Source organism: Aquarana catesbeiana, linkage group LG04 (assembly GCF_042186555.1).
Source record: "Aquarana catesbeiana isolate 2022-GZ linkage group LG04, ASM4218655v1, whole genome shotgun sequence".
Taxonomy (NCBI): domain Eukaryota; kingdom Metazoa; phylum Chordata; class Amphibia; order Anura; family Ranidae; genus Aquarana; species Aquarana catesbeiana.
This window is the reverse complement of record NC_133327.1, coordinates 660,082,603-660,098,028: the sequence shown is the minus strand read 5'-3', so window position 1 is coordinate 660,098,028 and position 15,426 is coordinate 660,082,603. Positions and strand designations below refer to the sequence as shown.

At 41.9% G+C, this 15,426-nt stretch overlaps 1 protein-coding gene across 3 annotated transcripts in view; it reads left to right on the top strand.

Annotated features, from left to right (window-relative positions):
- The first annotated feature begins 348 nt into the window (after positions 1-348).
- Positions 349-15,426, top strand: part of KCNK12 (potassium two pore domain channel subfamily K member 12) — a 263,268-nt gene continuing 248,190 nt past the window's right edge. For 2 of the 3 annotated variants that reach the window (XM_073628514.1, XM_073628516.1), the window contains exon 1: positions 349-2,151. In XM_073628514.1, the coding sequence (XP_073484615.1) occupies positions 1,809-2,151 (343 nt within the window). In that variant the 5' untranslated portion in view covers positions 349-1,808. The remainder of the gene's footprint in view (positions 2,152-15,426) is intronic. The other variant, XM_073628515.1, reaches the window with a different exon arrangement.

The window sequence follows — 15,426 nt, the reverse complement described above, 5'->3', positions numbered from 1 at the left end:
CTTTTATGCTTTTATTTTCTACAGTTGCTGGTGTACAGATCTTTTAGAATTGTCCGTCCCCTCATATTAAACAAAAAAAAAAAAAAATATATATATATATATATATATAGATAGATAGATAGATAGATAGATAGATAGATAGATAGATAGATAGATAGATAGATATAGATCTATATATATCTATAGATATATCTATAGATATATATAGATCTATATCTATATATATATATATATATATATATATATATATATATATATATATATAGATAGATAGATATCTATATATATCTATAGATATATCTATAGATATATATCTATATCTATATATATATATATCTATGTATATTATCCATATTGTAAAAAATCCCTACAGCCTCCTTCTAATAGGCTCATAAAGCCTTGCAGGAAGCATTGTCTAGTACTGCAAATGATTAAATGTATAGGTTTTCAGTAATTAAATCCGCAGTTCTTGCTGTGTTGGGCTACATGTGTCCTGCAGTATGCCAGGTTTTCACACTGAAGGATCATTGGCTGTATTGAGTCAATTTATAGATTAGTTCCAAAAAAAAAAAAAAAAGATTTTTATCCAGCTTCCAGTAGCAGCAACTGTTCCTAGTCACTCATCAGCATAGTTTCTGACAATGGGGCTGAGGACAGAAAAGGAGCAGCCCTTGAATTGGAGAGAGCACGTTGTGTGTAGAGGAGAGCTGCTGCTGCTGTTGCTTCTCCTGGAGATCCAGCGCCTGCAGCACCCCCCGTCCTCTTCATAGGCTTTGCTGACTGCTGACCTAACTAGAACCAGCGCAGCGCTCTCCAAGGTGCTGAAGAGAGCCAACTGCACGGGAGAAGCACACCGAGCTGATTATGCAACAGCGAGCAAGTCAGAGGGAAGAGAGCAAGCTTCTGCCTCCATGAAGATACAAGTATTCCAAAGGAAAACGCCTTGCTGGAGAAGCTCCCCTCCAAACACTGTGTATTTTTTTTGCCTGCAGTAAGGGATATACTCATACAGATCACATTAGCGGCAAGGTAAAAAAATATTCCATGTGATCCCTTTCCTTTTTAATTCTGGAGATCTTGCTTATGCTTTCCTATCCCACTCTGTTTTTTTTTTTTTTTGTTTTTCTTACTTGCTGAAAATTCTGCAACTGTATAATTTTTTTATTTTTTTTATTTATCTGCACTATGTGGCTTTTTAGTTAATTGATAAATGTGAAAGTTTTTGATTTTATTTTTTATTTTTGTTGGTGATGACACAAGACAAAAGTTTACAAGGAGCCTTATTCTTTGTCGCTGGGTCGGCTGATGGGACCAGACAAGTCTTGAGGATCTGCAAAGGTCATTGGATCAAGATAAAGGCAATGGATGCTTTTTGCCATCTCTACAAATGTCCTTTATAATTGGAGCTGGATGGGATGGATAGCAGGCATGTGATGACTGCTAAGGTGGATTTATCCTGAAACACATGAGATGGATTATATAATGTAACAGAAAAGGGGATTAGGAATATTTATATATCTAATTATTAGGTCAAAGGAGCTAAATATGCATGCTTACTCAATGGATAAAGCTGTGATCTATCACCCATAGTCACAACTGCCAGGAATGCCAGTCAATTCTGTGCAAACTTTCCAAATAAAGTCTTAAAAAAATGAGAAATTGCACTGATCTTTAGCTTTTTAATAGGCTATTTATTAGTTGATAACTGATTCCCTCTCTGGAGCAACACTTATGGATTGTGGTCCAATGCCTCTCCATCCAATGAAGTGCTGGTTGCTGTCCAGGTGCCCGGTGGTGCTGAAATTTGGATGATGTCTAGCAGGAGAACTAAAAGCTGCTGCTGCTTACTGCCACTCAACGAAGACAACGGGCGATTCCTTCTCCTGGCCATCTTCATTGTCCTTTACCTAATCGCTGGAGCAACAGTGTTCTCCACCATAGAGAGGCCCTCAGAACTGGTGGCCCACCACCGATGGGACAGGATATTAAAGAACTTTAGCCAGTCATTTAACATTAGCCTCCTGGAGCTCAGGTCTTTTCTGCGAGATTATGAAGCAGCCATGGCAGCAGGGATTAGGGCAGATGCCCTCAGACCAAGGTGGGACTTTACCGGAGCACTGTACTTTGTAGGGACTGTCGTCTCCACAATAGGTAAGACATTACTTTACATCAGGGTCTTGGGTTTGCAGACATGATGTTTTAATAATGAGTTGAAATGTAAAGTCTAAAGTTTTAATCTTGCGTCACCATTATTCTGGAGGTCTTAAAGGGGTTTCCAGAAATACTGAAAATTTAATTTGACTTGGGCCCTTAAGTAATAAAATAACAGGGTGCCTCAGTCTTCGAAAGACATTTTTGTTATACCTGCAGGTAAAATCTGTTCTTGTATTGTGACCCCATGTGTGTGCCAATGTATTTTCCTTTTTTCCTAGTCCACCTAGTATAAGATGTACCAGTACATTGTGGGCCCAGTTTTTGTTTACTAAATGGATGTGGGGTGAACCTGGCCCACAAATGGGATATTTCTATTAGTTTAATTAGGTGGCATTATACAGAAAATCCATAAAAACTCTGGTCTTGTGTTGTGACCCCCTATGAGAGCCAATATATTTTCCTGGTTAAGCTTCTGTCCACCTATATAAGAGACTACCAGTACATGGTGGACCCTGTTTTTGTTTACTAAAGCACTGTGGGAGATGGCGAACCTGACCCACAAATAAGGTATTTCTATTGGTTTTATAACATTAGCTTGCCATGGTAAAGAAAAGCCACATAAGCTCTGCTCTTGTGTTGTGACCCCCTATGAGAGTCAATTTATGTCTCTGGTTGAGCTCCTGTCCACCTATTTAGGAGACCACCAGTACATAGTGGGTCCAGTTTTTGATTACTAAAGGGCTGTTGGAGATGCTGAACCTGTCCCACGAATAGTATATTTCTATTCGTTTTATAACATTAGTTTTCCATGGTAAAATAAATCCACAAAAGCTCTGATTTTGAGTTGTGACCCCCTATGAGAGACAATTTAATTCTGTGGTTGAGCTTCTGTGCACCTATTGAGGAGACCACCAGTACATGGTGGACCCTGTTTTTGTTTACTAAGGGGCTGTGAGAGATTGTGAACCTCACATAGTTACATAGAGGATCCACATATAAGATATGAGTTTGCCATGATACAGAGAACCAAGTCCACATGGAATCTGGTGTTGTAACCCTCTATGAGAGACAGTTTAATTTCTGGTTGAGTTCCCATTCATCTATTGAGAGAACCACCAGGATATGGCACACCATGTTTTTGTTTACTAAACCGCACATATAATTACACAGAGGACATAAAAGTAGGATATTTCCATTAGTTCTATAAAATAAGTTTGTCATGATACAGAGAACTTAATCCACGTTGGCTCTAGTTTTGTGTTGTGATCTGTTATGGTAGCAATTTATTTCTCTGGTTAAGCTCCTGTCCACCCATTGAGACCACCAGTACATGGTGGTGCCTGTTTTTGTTAACTAAGGGGCTGTTTGATGCGGGGAACCTCACATATAATTACATGGAGGACATACAATTAGTTTGCCATGGTACAGAGAATCTAATTCACATTGGCTCTAGTTTTGCGTTGTGATCTGCTATGGTACCAATTTATTTCTCTGGTTGAGCTCCTGTCCAACCATTAAGACCACCAGTACATGGTGGTCCCTGTTTTTGTTAACTAAGAGGCTGTTTGAGGAGGGGAACCTTACATACTGTATAGCTACATGGGGGATCCACAAATAGGATATTTCAATTATCTTTATAAAATTAGTTTGCCATGGTACTGAGAACCTAATCTACATAAGATCTGATGTTGTAACCCTCCATGAGAAAGAGTCATTTTCTCTGGTTAAGCTCCCATCTGTCTATTGAGAGAGTCATCAAGGTACGGTGCGCCATGTTTTTGTTTACTAAAGGGACGTGGGAAGTGGTGCACCTCAAATATAATTACAGGGAAGACATAAAATAGGATATTTCTATTCGTTTTATAAAATGAGTTTGTCATGATACAGAGAACTTAAATCACTTTGGCTCTGGTCTTGTGTTGTGATCCACTATGGTAGCCAATTTATTTCTCTGTTTGAGCCCCTGTTCAACTGTTGAGGAGATCACCAGTGCATGGTGGTCCCTTTTATTGTTTACTAAGTGGCTGTGTGAGGTGGCGAACCTCACATATAGTTGCAGAGAGGATCCACAAATAGGATATTTCCATTATCTTTATAAAATTAGTTTGCCATGGTATAGAGAACCAAATCCACATAAGATCTGGCGCTGTAACCCTCTATGAGTTTATTTCTCTGGTTGAGCTCCCATCTGTCTATTGAGAGAACCACCAGGATAAGGTGCGCTATGTTTTTGTTTACTAAAGGGCTGTTGGAGGTGATGAACCTCACATATAATTACATGGGGGACATAAAATTAGTTTTCCATGGTATAGAGAACCAAATCCACATAAGATCTGATGTTGTAAGTCTCTATGAGACGCAGTTTATTTCTCTGGTTGAGCTCCCATCTGTATATTGAGAGTACCATGGTACAGAGAATCAAATTTACATTGGCTCTAGTTTTGTGTTCTGATCCGCTATGGGAGCTAATGTATAGCTCTGAGTTTACTAAGGGAGGTGGTGAACCTCACATATATAAACATTTCCATTAGTTTTTTAAAATCAGTGAGCCATGGTACAGAGAACCAAATTCACATAAGATCTTGTCTTGTAACCCCCTATGATGGACAGTTTATTTCTCTGGTTGAGCTCCTGTCTGTTTAATGAGAGAACCACAAGGTACATGGTGGGCCCTGTCTTTGTTTACTAGGGGGCAGCAGGAGGTGATTAAACTCACTTTTAATTACACAGAAAACTCAAAAATAGGATGTTTCCATTAGTTATATAAAATTAGTTGGCCACGGTACAGAATATTAAATTCACATAAGCTCTGATCTTGTGACCCCCCCCTATGAGCGCCAATTAATTTCTCTAGTTTTTGTCTGCCTATTAAGAGGACCACCAGTACATGATGGGCCCTGTTTATATTTATTAAGGAGCTGTGGGATATAAGATATTTTCATTAGTTTTACAGAACCAATTTCAAAGAATTCTCTTACAGTATATAGTGTGCCTTATACTACACTGATGTCAGCCTTGCCATTTTAACGTGAACATGAAATAGTAGTACATGTCGGAAAGAGCTGCTTGTATGTAATACCTGGAACCTCCAGGGGTCTGTGAATCAGCACAATTTTCCTATTGTACACCCTGCAAGCTCTAAAATCAGGACACTCTGGTATGCTAAGTATGATAATTTTAGCAAGCTTGTAGAACTGGTCCTTCTGTGACTCACTATTATCCATTGGAACTATCCATTAAGGCAATGGACCAATAGTGATGTACAGGAGGTAAACAACTAATCTATTAGCATACCAGAGCTTCTTAGGATTTGGGGCTCCTGGGGTGCTCTATAGGAGAACTGAAAAGAATAGGCACCTTGAGATATCTTTTATAATTTCCCAATGATACCTTACCACATTTATTTTACTTCAGGTTTGCTTAAAAAGAAAACAATGTTAGCCTCTCAAGAACTGGTGCAAGAGCCAATACCATGCACAATTGATCTTGCATTTAGAACAGGTAGCCACAGATTAGTTGAACGTCCAAACTTCTGTATAAACATCCCAGTGCAGCTGAGTATGTGTGATGTGAACTACCTGCCAATCTAATTATCTCACTGCTAATTACTACATAAATGTGGTATAGCCTATCCCTGGGGAGAACAAAAATCATCCCTTGCAGTGGGGCTTCCCCCACGCTGCTTGCTTGTTTAGTTCTAGGGGGCCAGGAAAAGCAGTTCCCCTTCAATTCCCTACAATTCTGACAGTGGACTGTTCCTCATTGTCCTCTCGTCCAGTGCAGGACTATGGACCCTGGATTGTACTTAACGATGTCAGAAGGCATCTGACCGCTGGAGTGTAGGGCTGCGGGGAACAGTCTTACAACTTGGAGGAGCCTATGGGAGACAAGGATCAGGTAAGTTAAAACGCTTTTTGCAGAACTCTAGACCTAACAGGCATTTTACCTTTGCAGTACAGGGGCAGCCCCACTGCAGGGACGCATTTTTGTTTTCCCTGGAGCTCAACTTTAATGTTACTATAAGTAAATTCCCTTGTTGTGCTCCTTTAATATCATAAACACATATCAACTGATTAATAGGTCTATCCCTGAAATATATGTACTATCTTCAATGTTACAATTCAGAAAAATATTGTCACGAAATGTAATAGAATTTTTTGCTGTATATTGTTATGGTAACTAGATAGATAAAAGAATTCAAGGGTGCCCTCTGTGGGTTAAGTGTGTATTTTGTAAGTAAGGCCGCATGCATGGTTTAGGGCAGTGTTTCTAGCAATGTAAGTGTTAGCAGCAAAAGCAAAAACGTATGTGTGTGTTTATGCATATGTGTGCGCACTTGTGCGTGTATGTATAGATAGAAAAGCAAAATACATTTTCGTACCCTAATCCAAACCCTTATATTTAATGTCTCAAAAAAATAAAAATAAATCTATCTATCTATCTATCTATCTATCTATCTATCTATCTATCTATCTATCTATCTATCGATCGATAGATAGATAGATAGATAGATAGATAGATAGATACACGCACACACAATATATATGTATATATATATATATATATATATATATATATATATATATTTATACATATATATATATATATATATATATATATATATATATACACAGTATATTTGTGTATACGTGTATTGGTGTGCATGTTTATAGAAACCTTTATATTTAACAAATCAGTTTATAAATCTTATCATTTTGGCTGCATTGAGCTCACACCCTGTCTCTGACCTTATCTCTGAAAATCTATTTAGGATAATAGATATTTCTGCTGAGAGTTGTTCCCCAGTTGGGGGTCTGCAGGAGTACCACAGTGCTTATAGACTATAATTATTTCCCAATCTGATTGTTATCAGCTGGACCAGCCAGCAAAAATCTCATGTCTATTGCTAGCCAAACTGAATGATAACAGGAGACAACAGGTCATCATCAGCTGCACGGATATTCTTTCAGAAATCCCTGCATTGGTACAGATAATAGAAGACTTGCATAAAAACACGTGACTGCAATTAGTAAGTCTACTAATATTCATTTTGCCTCTTTGTTTAGGTCTATTGACCATTTGAGAGCAATCAGTAGCACCACCTTTGCTCTGTTGCCGTGCTTCTTTCAGCTAAAGTGACACATTTGATGAGGGCAAAAGATGATTCAAAGTTTTCTGTCATCTACAGAATTCAATAAGCAGACTTCCGTCTGTCAGAGGTATGGGGTTATGACTCAGACACAAACAGTATCCGAGCCAAAGAATGTACAATGGTTCATTACGCAATTTAAAGAGTATCAGAGTAGAAATGGAACAAATGCCTTAAAAGAGTAGGGAATAAATATTTAACAGAGTCCCGTCTATGCATTCCATTACCAGGCTCTTATTCTACATGCATATACACGTAGAGCCAATCTGAAGGTAAAAATTAGCAGTGTTTGCAAATACTGTAAAGACTGCAGACCTTTCATAGCATATGTGGGGTTGCATGTTGATTCTCTTTTTATGTACCCCACTATTAAAGCCAAAATGTACCTCTTTATGTGTGAACCACCTGATAAAAGCTCCACTTTGACAAGAGTTATTGCCATAATGTGTGTTTTTCCAGCAGCCCGTTATTTTTTAAAATAACTAAAGCTGCTAAATGTTATCCATTTTCATTATGATTTTTAAGTTTTTCTAAAACTGCAAATGTGAATAAAACTACATCTAAAGCAGCCTTTCTCAACCTTTTGGAGGAACCCTTGAAATAACTTTCCAGGCTCAGGGAACTCCTGCAAAAAATTACTGCATCTACAACTCATGATACGTTAGTGTGATGTTCAGTGGGAAGAATGCTTTTTACACTGGTGGTCATTGAAAAAATTGCCCCCTTACAGAAAAGTAAAAAGATCAATAGTGTCAGAGGGAACTTATCTGGGAAGCAGAGATTGCTTATTGCTCAAGGAACCCATAGAAAACTTAGGAGGAACCCAAGGGTCCCATGGAACCCTGGTTGAGAAACCATGAGCTAAAGACTCATGTGTGACAGACAAAACAGGTCTTGAACCAGTTACTGTGTGTGATGGACCACCTAGCACCCCACTAAGGTGCTTCTGCCAAGATGCAGCTTCCTCCACTTTAGAACCAGGAACCAGGTATTATAGCTGAGCATTGCACCCAAGAACTAGACAGCACTAGCTTGCACTAGGTGCAAACTGGAACTCACTTTATTGGAAGCTTGCATATATAGCACACAAAATCAGATAAGAGCTTGATCGCGTTATCCTAAACAATGCAAACTATTAACAGTAATATCAGTACATCTAATGAACAACAACTAACATAAACATAAACACAAACATCCCCCAATGGTTCAGTAACAAGGTAAAGTGGGCACAATACTAGTCACATCTCCAAGCAAATTAGCAGACAGACAAGAACAATAAGTGACTCGATTACCAATGAGGATTCACACCTAGAAGGCACACAATGGGGAATTATACAATGAGAGAAAGTCACCTTAATAAACAGATTACACATAACAGCAGGAGACACCAGCATCAGGTTGTTTTGAGCTGATTATATTAACATCTATTCTGAGTCTCTGAGTTTAGGAGGGGGGAGGGGGAGCAAAGCAGTCATTGCTGGTTTGGGCACAGAGGCCCCAAATCTGTATCCAAGTCCAAGGTTCCCAGAGTCTGTGAGTTTCGGGGGGCATGGACCTGAATCCAAAGCAAAACCACTCCAAAGATCCCCCAGGCACACACCTCTCAAAGAATAGAGCCCCCTCCCTCCAAATCCAGTGCCCATAGTCAGTAGGCAAGGAGCTACCCTGCAGTACCCTCTAAAATCCCTGTCCCAGTTGGGTCTATCACAATGTGTGATGCACAAACCAGTATTAAAAAACTTCCAATACCTCCCTTGAGTGAGTCTCCCCTGAGAGTTCCTTCATTTGTGTCTCACATGCTCCCCCTCCTAGACACTGCAGTTCACAGTGGAAGGGTTCCAGCAAGAATATTGGCATGCATTAAAAAAGGGGATTAACTCCAGAGATAAAATGATAATTCCCCCACTCTACAAGACTCTGGTCCAGCTGCACCTGGAATATGCCGTCCAGTTCTGGGCACCAGTCCTCAGAAGGGATGTGCTGGAACTGGAGAGAGTCCAGAGAAGGGCAACAAAGTTAATAAAGGGACCGGAGGACCTTCATTATGAGGAAATATTACAAGCACTGAACTTATTCTCTCTAGAGAAGAAACGCTTGGGGGGGGGATATGATTTCAATGTACAAATACCGTACTGGTGACCCCACAATAGGGATAAAACTTTTCCATGAAAGGGAATTTGAAAAGACATGCGGCCATTCACTAAAATTAGAAGAAAAGCGGTTTAACCTTAAACTGCGTAGAGGGTTCTTTACTGTAAGAGCGGTTAGGATGTGGTTTCAGCAGGGAGCATAGATAATTTAAAAAAACTATTAGATAGGCACCTAAACGACCACAACATACAGGGATATACAATGTAATATTGACATACAAGCACACACACAGGTCGGACTTGATGGACTTGTGTCTTTATTCAACCTCATCAACTATGTAACTATGTAGCAAGAGAAGCAGTGCTGTCAATCAGGACAGTGGGCAGGACTAGTTGTGGCCAGGAACTGATTAATAAGCTACAGGCTTGTGAATCAGTAGTGCCAGTTCTGTTAGCTGTGCCCACTTCAACTTCTTCATATCCCACTGTAATGCAAGCAGGCACAGCCTACATGAGAGTGGCAACTCTACTCTGAATCCAGGAGCAGTGCAGCATCATTGCCACCTCATCACAGGAAGCTTCTTTAAATTAACTTCACTAGAATGATTACAAGTAATTATCGGACTTTGCAGGGGACTAATGGGAAACTGGAAGTGCAGAAGTACTTTAAAAATAGAAGATCATGAGGCCAGGTTTAAATGTGCATGTAAACCTGACGTTCTTTGAAAATAAATAGAATAAACTTTCAGATCACTGTTCAGAGGTGATTGACAGGCAGTGAGGAGGCCTCCTCACTGCCTGTTTTAAAACCTTTTTTACCAAACAAATGTGCTGCAACCATGTAGGTTGCATGAGATTGCGCGGCATTTCCTCATTTGCTTGAATGCTTACCGCCTATATATTGGATAATGTTAGCCTTGGCTGCAAAGCATAGCATCACAACCATGCTATACAGACATTCTCATTCACTGAAGTTGCAGTTGGGGGGGGGGGGGGGCAGTTGGAGGGTGCAGAAAACTCAGCGCAGTGACCATAGGTGTGCGCAGCCTATTGCATTAGGGTGTGCACCCCAAAGCTCAAACACACATGCGCGTGTATGTATGTTTGTATGTGTGTATGTATATTATATATGTATATATGTATATTACACACACTCTTATGGCAGAGCCAATGCAGTGAAAGAGGTATGGTAGCACTTTATTAATGGCAGAACTGGTCAGAGGGAGATATTTCCCATAATGTTAATGACAATGCTAATGTGCTTGGGGTGATTAGGGTGTGCCCAGGCACACTTGGCACACCCCCTGCGCACGCCTATGGCAGTGACTAAGCTAAACCTAGCTCCATTCTGCTGTATTGTAAATTGTTCTTTGGACCCGGAACCAGTGGTTGATGTCCGTCTCTATAGCTGGCCGTACTCAAGGAGGTAATAATATTCATATTGTGTCTGCTGGCTGTATAAAGTATTGGCAATGACAGATTGATAGACAGGACGGTGAATTCTTCTGTGTACAGAAACAGGGCTGAGCAGCCATAAAATCTCAATATCTCAGACATTCCGGAAAAGGTGGCAGATTTCCAGTCTGTGCCTGTATAAATGTGACTTTCAATGTGCCTTTTAAAATGAAGTGCAAACACATTATAGACGGGCCTAGAAGAATCTGCAATAGAACAGCCATATCTGTAGTATGTATTGCTTCTTACAATATGTTTAATGAAGTTGATATAGTATATACTATTATTTTGTTCCGTTGGAAAAGAACAAATTTAAGCTGAACCCGAAGGAATTAGAATATTCTTTTGCTGTACCCGCCACCCCACACACACTGGGAGGATTAAATGCCCATTTAGTCTAGAAGTGCAGGGATAAGGTCCATTACTTTTATTATCTCTTGCTATTCTATTCCATCCAAAGCGCAAAGCATTGGGCAGTCTCTGGGCTTCATCACACGCAGTGCAGGGTTATTAACATTTTACATGAGGGGGTGTGCATGCAATTGTGGTCTGAAGTGTCATGTAAAGGCAGTAGCCATGCACCAGTCACTTAAGCCTAGTACAAAGGGGATGAATGTTGGGCAGAATCGGCCAGTTCAAAAGAAACCGTCCGACATTCGGCCCGTGTGTACTGTAGTCAGCAGGTATCAGCACTGTAGGGCAGTGGTCATCAACTCCTGTCCTCAGGACCCACAGGCCAGGTTTTAGGTATTACCTTGGGGAGATGCAGAGCAGAATACTGCAATCACTGAGCAGCAAATGATATCACCTGTGATTTATTTCAGTTAACTTGCAAACCTGGCCTGTTAGTGGGCCCTGAGGACAGGAGTTGATGACCACTGCTGTAGGGGCATGACAAAAAAAGGTCTGCAGATTGGCTCCCGATCAGCAATCTCAGCCAATGGCTGGGAGCGCTGACTGGCGTGTTCTGGCGGGGGGGGGGGGTGGCATCCCCCGCATCCCCCTGTCAGAACACAATAGAACAGCAGGGGAGACTAACATTGGATAGTCAGTACAGCTGCTCCTCCTGAGCTGTCAGTTTTCCTTCGTTCAGACCTGCTGGGTTGAACGGGAAAAAAACTACTAGTGTGTACTAGCCTTTAGCTGGATGGATTCTTCTAGAAATAGGAATAAGGTAAGTAATAGACCTCATCCCTGCACCCCTAGACAAATGAGCACTTAAAGCTGAAGTTTGCATATGCATATTTTTGCACAGTTACTGTACTGAAATACAGTATCATGGTTCACGTCTGACAAATTCAGGTTTACAATGAAGTTTTGTCTCATACTTGGTAGAGGCTGAGATGACCAGGGGGTTTCCCTTACACCTCCTGTCCAATACCCCCTGGAGCTGGTGACAGTGCATAGCAGGAGGAGGAGTGACTGTTGAGGGAGGGGTCTATTGTCACTGACTGCTGGAAGATCTGTTGTTGCTAGTGGGGGTCTATTGTAGCTGGGGTGGGGGGCATTTTTTGTGGCAGCTCTTTTGTTCCTGGGGGCATCTACAGTATTGTTGCTGGGTGGATCTATTGCTGCTGGGGGGGGGGAGTCTATTGTTGTTGGCTGTATGGGATCTATTTTTTTGCCTTTCTTTCTTTCTTTGCTTCAAATTCCATACAAATTACTTGGTACTGTAAGGGGAGGTACTGGAAGGTGGGTAGGGGGTGGAACCCAGTGATGGTGCTCAGAGGTGGGTAGGGGTGGAGACAAGGTGGGATATGGAAGGAGGGAGTACCATCCCTGCACGCCTAGACAAATGAGCACTTAAAGCTGAAGTTTGGATATGCATATTTTTGCACAGTTATTGTACTGCAATACAGTATCATGGTTCAGGTCTGACAAAGACAGGTTTACAATGAATTTTTGCCTCATACTTGGTAGAGGCTGAGATGACCAGGGGGTTTCCCTTACACCTCCTGTCCAATACCCCCTGGAGTTGGTAACAGGGCATAGCAGGACCGTGGACGAGGAGTGACATGGGTGCCTGTGGTCCAGCCTGTGGTCCTGGTCCACGTCCAGACAAAACAGATGATCCAAGGGCAGGCTGGATACTGCTGTTATGCTATGGATTTGCAGCTTGGATCTGATACAGAACTTATGCCGCGTACACACGATCGGATTTTACGGCAGACTTTGCCTGGCGGACTTTTCGGCGGACTTTACGACGGACTTTCCGAATGAACGGACTTGCCTACACACAATCAACCAAAGTCCGACGGATTCGTACGTGATGACGTACGACTGGACTAAAACAAGGATGTTCGTAGCCAGTAGCCAATAGCTGCCCTAGCGTCGGTTTATGTCCGTCGGACTAGCATACAGACGAGCAGACTTTTCGACCGGACTCGAGTCTGTCGGACAGATTTGAAACATGTTTCAAATCTAAGTCCGTCAAACTTTTGAGAAAACAAAGTCCGCTGGAGCCCACACACGATCGAATTGTCCGACGAAATCCAGTACGCTGGACCAAGTATGCCGTAAAGTCCGATCGTGTGTACGCGGCATTAGACACACAGATGAAGCACAAGAACCCGCAGATGCAGGAAGCAATTTGCAGTGAAAATGAGCTGGAATTAGCAACAGCCGGGCAGCAGTGGCAACATATAGGAAGACAGAAGCAGGCAGGGTCAGAAGCCAGCTAGGGGTCAATATCACGCAGGGAAAAGAAGCACTGAGTCAGCAGGCAGAAGATGAAGCCAGGGCCATAAGCCAAAGACAGCAACGGGAGATCAGGATACAATGAAATCAGGAGTCAAGCCGGGTCATGCACAGAGCAGCAGAATGCAGGTCAGGCCACAGGTCTCAGGAGCTGATCACCACTCAGCAACCTCTCCTCAGTATATTGTTCTTTAAACAGAGAGATTGGTGCCAATGCTAGTCAACTGTGTACGCCTGTCCATGCTATATTAGCGTAAGCAGCGCTTTTTGTTAGCGGGATCGTGGGGGACGCAGTTTTGGCTCCTTCAGCAAGGAATGTATCTTATGACAAGAGGTACTAGAGTGTACTGGATGATCTATTGATGCTGGCTGTTGGGGGATCTATGGTCGCTGGGGGGATTTATCGTTGTATGGGGGTCTAGTGTTGCTGGGGAGGTTTGTTGTTGCTGGTGGAGGATCTATTGTTGCTAGAAGGAGTTAACTGTTGAGGGAGGGGTCTATCGTTGCTGACTGCTGGAAGATCTATTGTTGCTAGTGGGGGTCTATTGTGGCTGGGGTGAGGGGCATTTTATGTGGCATCTCTTTTGTTGTTGGGGGCATCTAGAGTATTGTTACTGGGAGGATCTATTGTTGCTGGAGGGTTAATTGTTGTTGGCTGCATGGGATCTATTTTATTGCTTTTCTTGTTATCAGTATCAAATTCCATACAAATTACTTGGTTCTGTAATCTCTAAAAGGGGTGGTACTGGAATGTGGGTAATGGGTGGAACCCAGGGATGGTGCTCAGAGGTGGGTAGGGGGCGGAGACAAGGAGGGATATGGAAGGAGGGAGTACCTGCACCTATTTCCTGACAAAAAAAGCCCTGAGTGTAAACATGCACATTTTTGCACACATTTGAGCACATAACTGAAGACCGGTGTATTGGAGCATGATCTGTACTAAGCACACGAGCAGATCTTGTTGTTGGGATTATAGGCAAAATCCCATGCTATAATATTTTCTAAATTTTGATTAAAGAAGATCATTTTAAAAAAATGATTTCCTTCTGTAGAACACCAGAGTAAGTAACTCAATAATCAAATGCAATGCAGAAAAATAATGTCAAAGCACATTACCCCATGGCAAAGATTTTAGTGCAATAAACAGCTAAGAGATGTATTCTGAGTGGTTGCTTTAGGCGGCCAATGTTCCTGTACATCCTACCTTATCTACACTATATTGCCAAAAGTATTGGGACGCCTGCCTTTACACTCACATGAACTTTATTGGCATACCAGTCTTCGTTTCATAGGGTTCAATATTGAGTTGGCCCACCCTTTGCAGCTATAACAGCTTCAACTCTTCTGGGAAGGCTCTCTACGAGGTTTAGGAGTGTGTCTATGGGAATGTTTGACCATTCTTCCAGAAGCGCATCTGTGAGGTCAGGCACTGATGTGGACGAGAAGGCCTGGCTCACAGTCTCTGCTCTAATTCATCCCAAAGGTGTTCTATCGGGTTATGGTCAGGACCCTGTGCAGGCCAGTCAAGTTCATCCACTCCAAACTCACTCATGTCTTTATGGACCTTGCTTTGGGCAACGGTTCAAATCATTTGGTGGAGGGGGGATTATGGGGTGGGGTTGTTTTTCAGGGGTTGGGTCTGGACCCTTAGTACCAGTGAAGGGAGCTCTTAAGGCGTCAGCATACCAAGACATTTTGGACAATTTCATGCTCCCAACTTTGTGGGTACAGTTTGGGGATAGCCCCTTCCTGTACCAACATGACTGCGCACCAGTGCACAAAGCAAGGTGCATAAAGACATCGGTGAGCGAGTTTGGGTTGGAGGAACTTGTCTGGCCTGCACAGAGTCCTGACCTTAACCTGATAGAACACCTTTTGGGA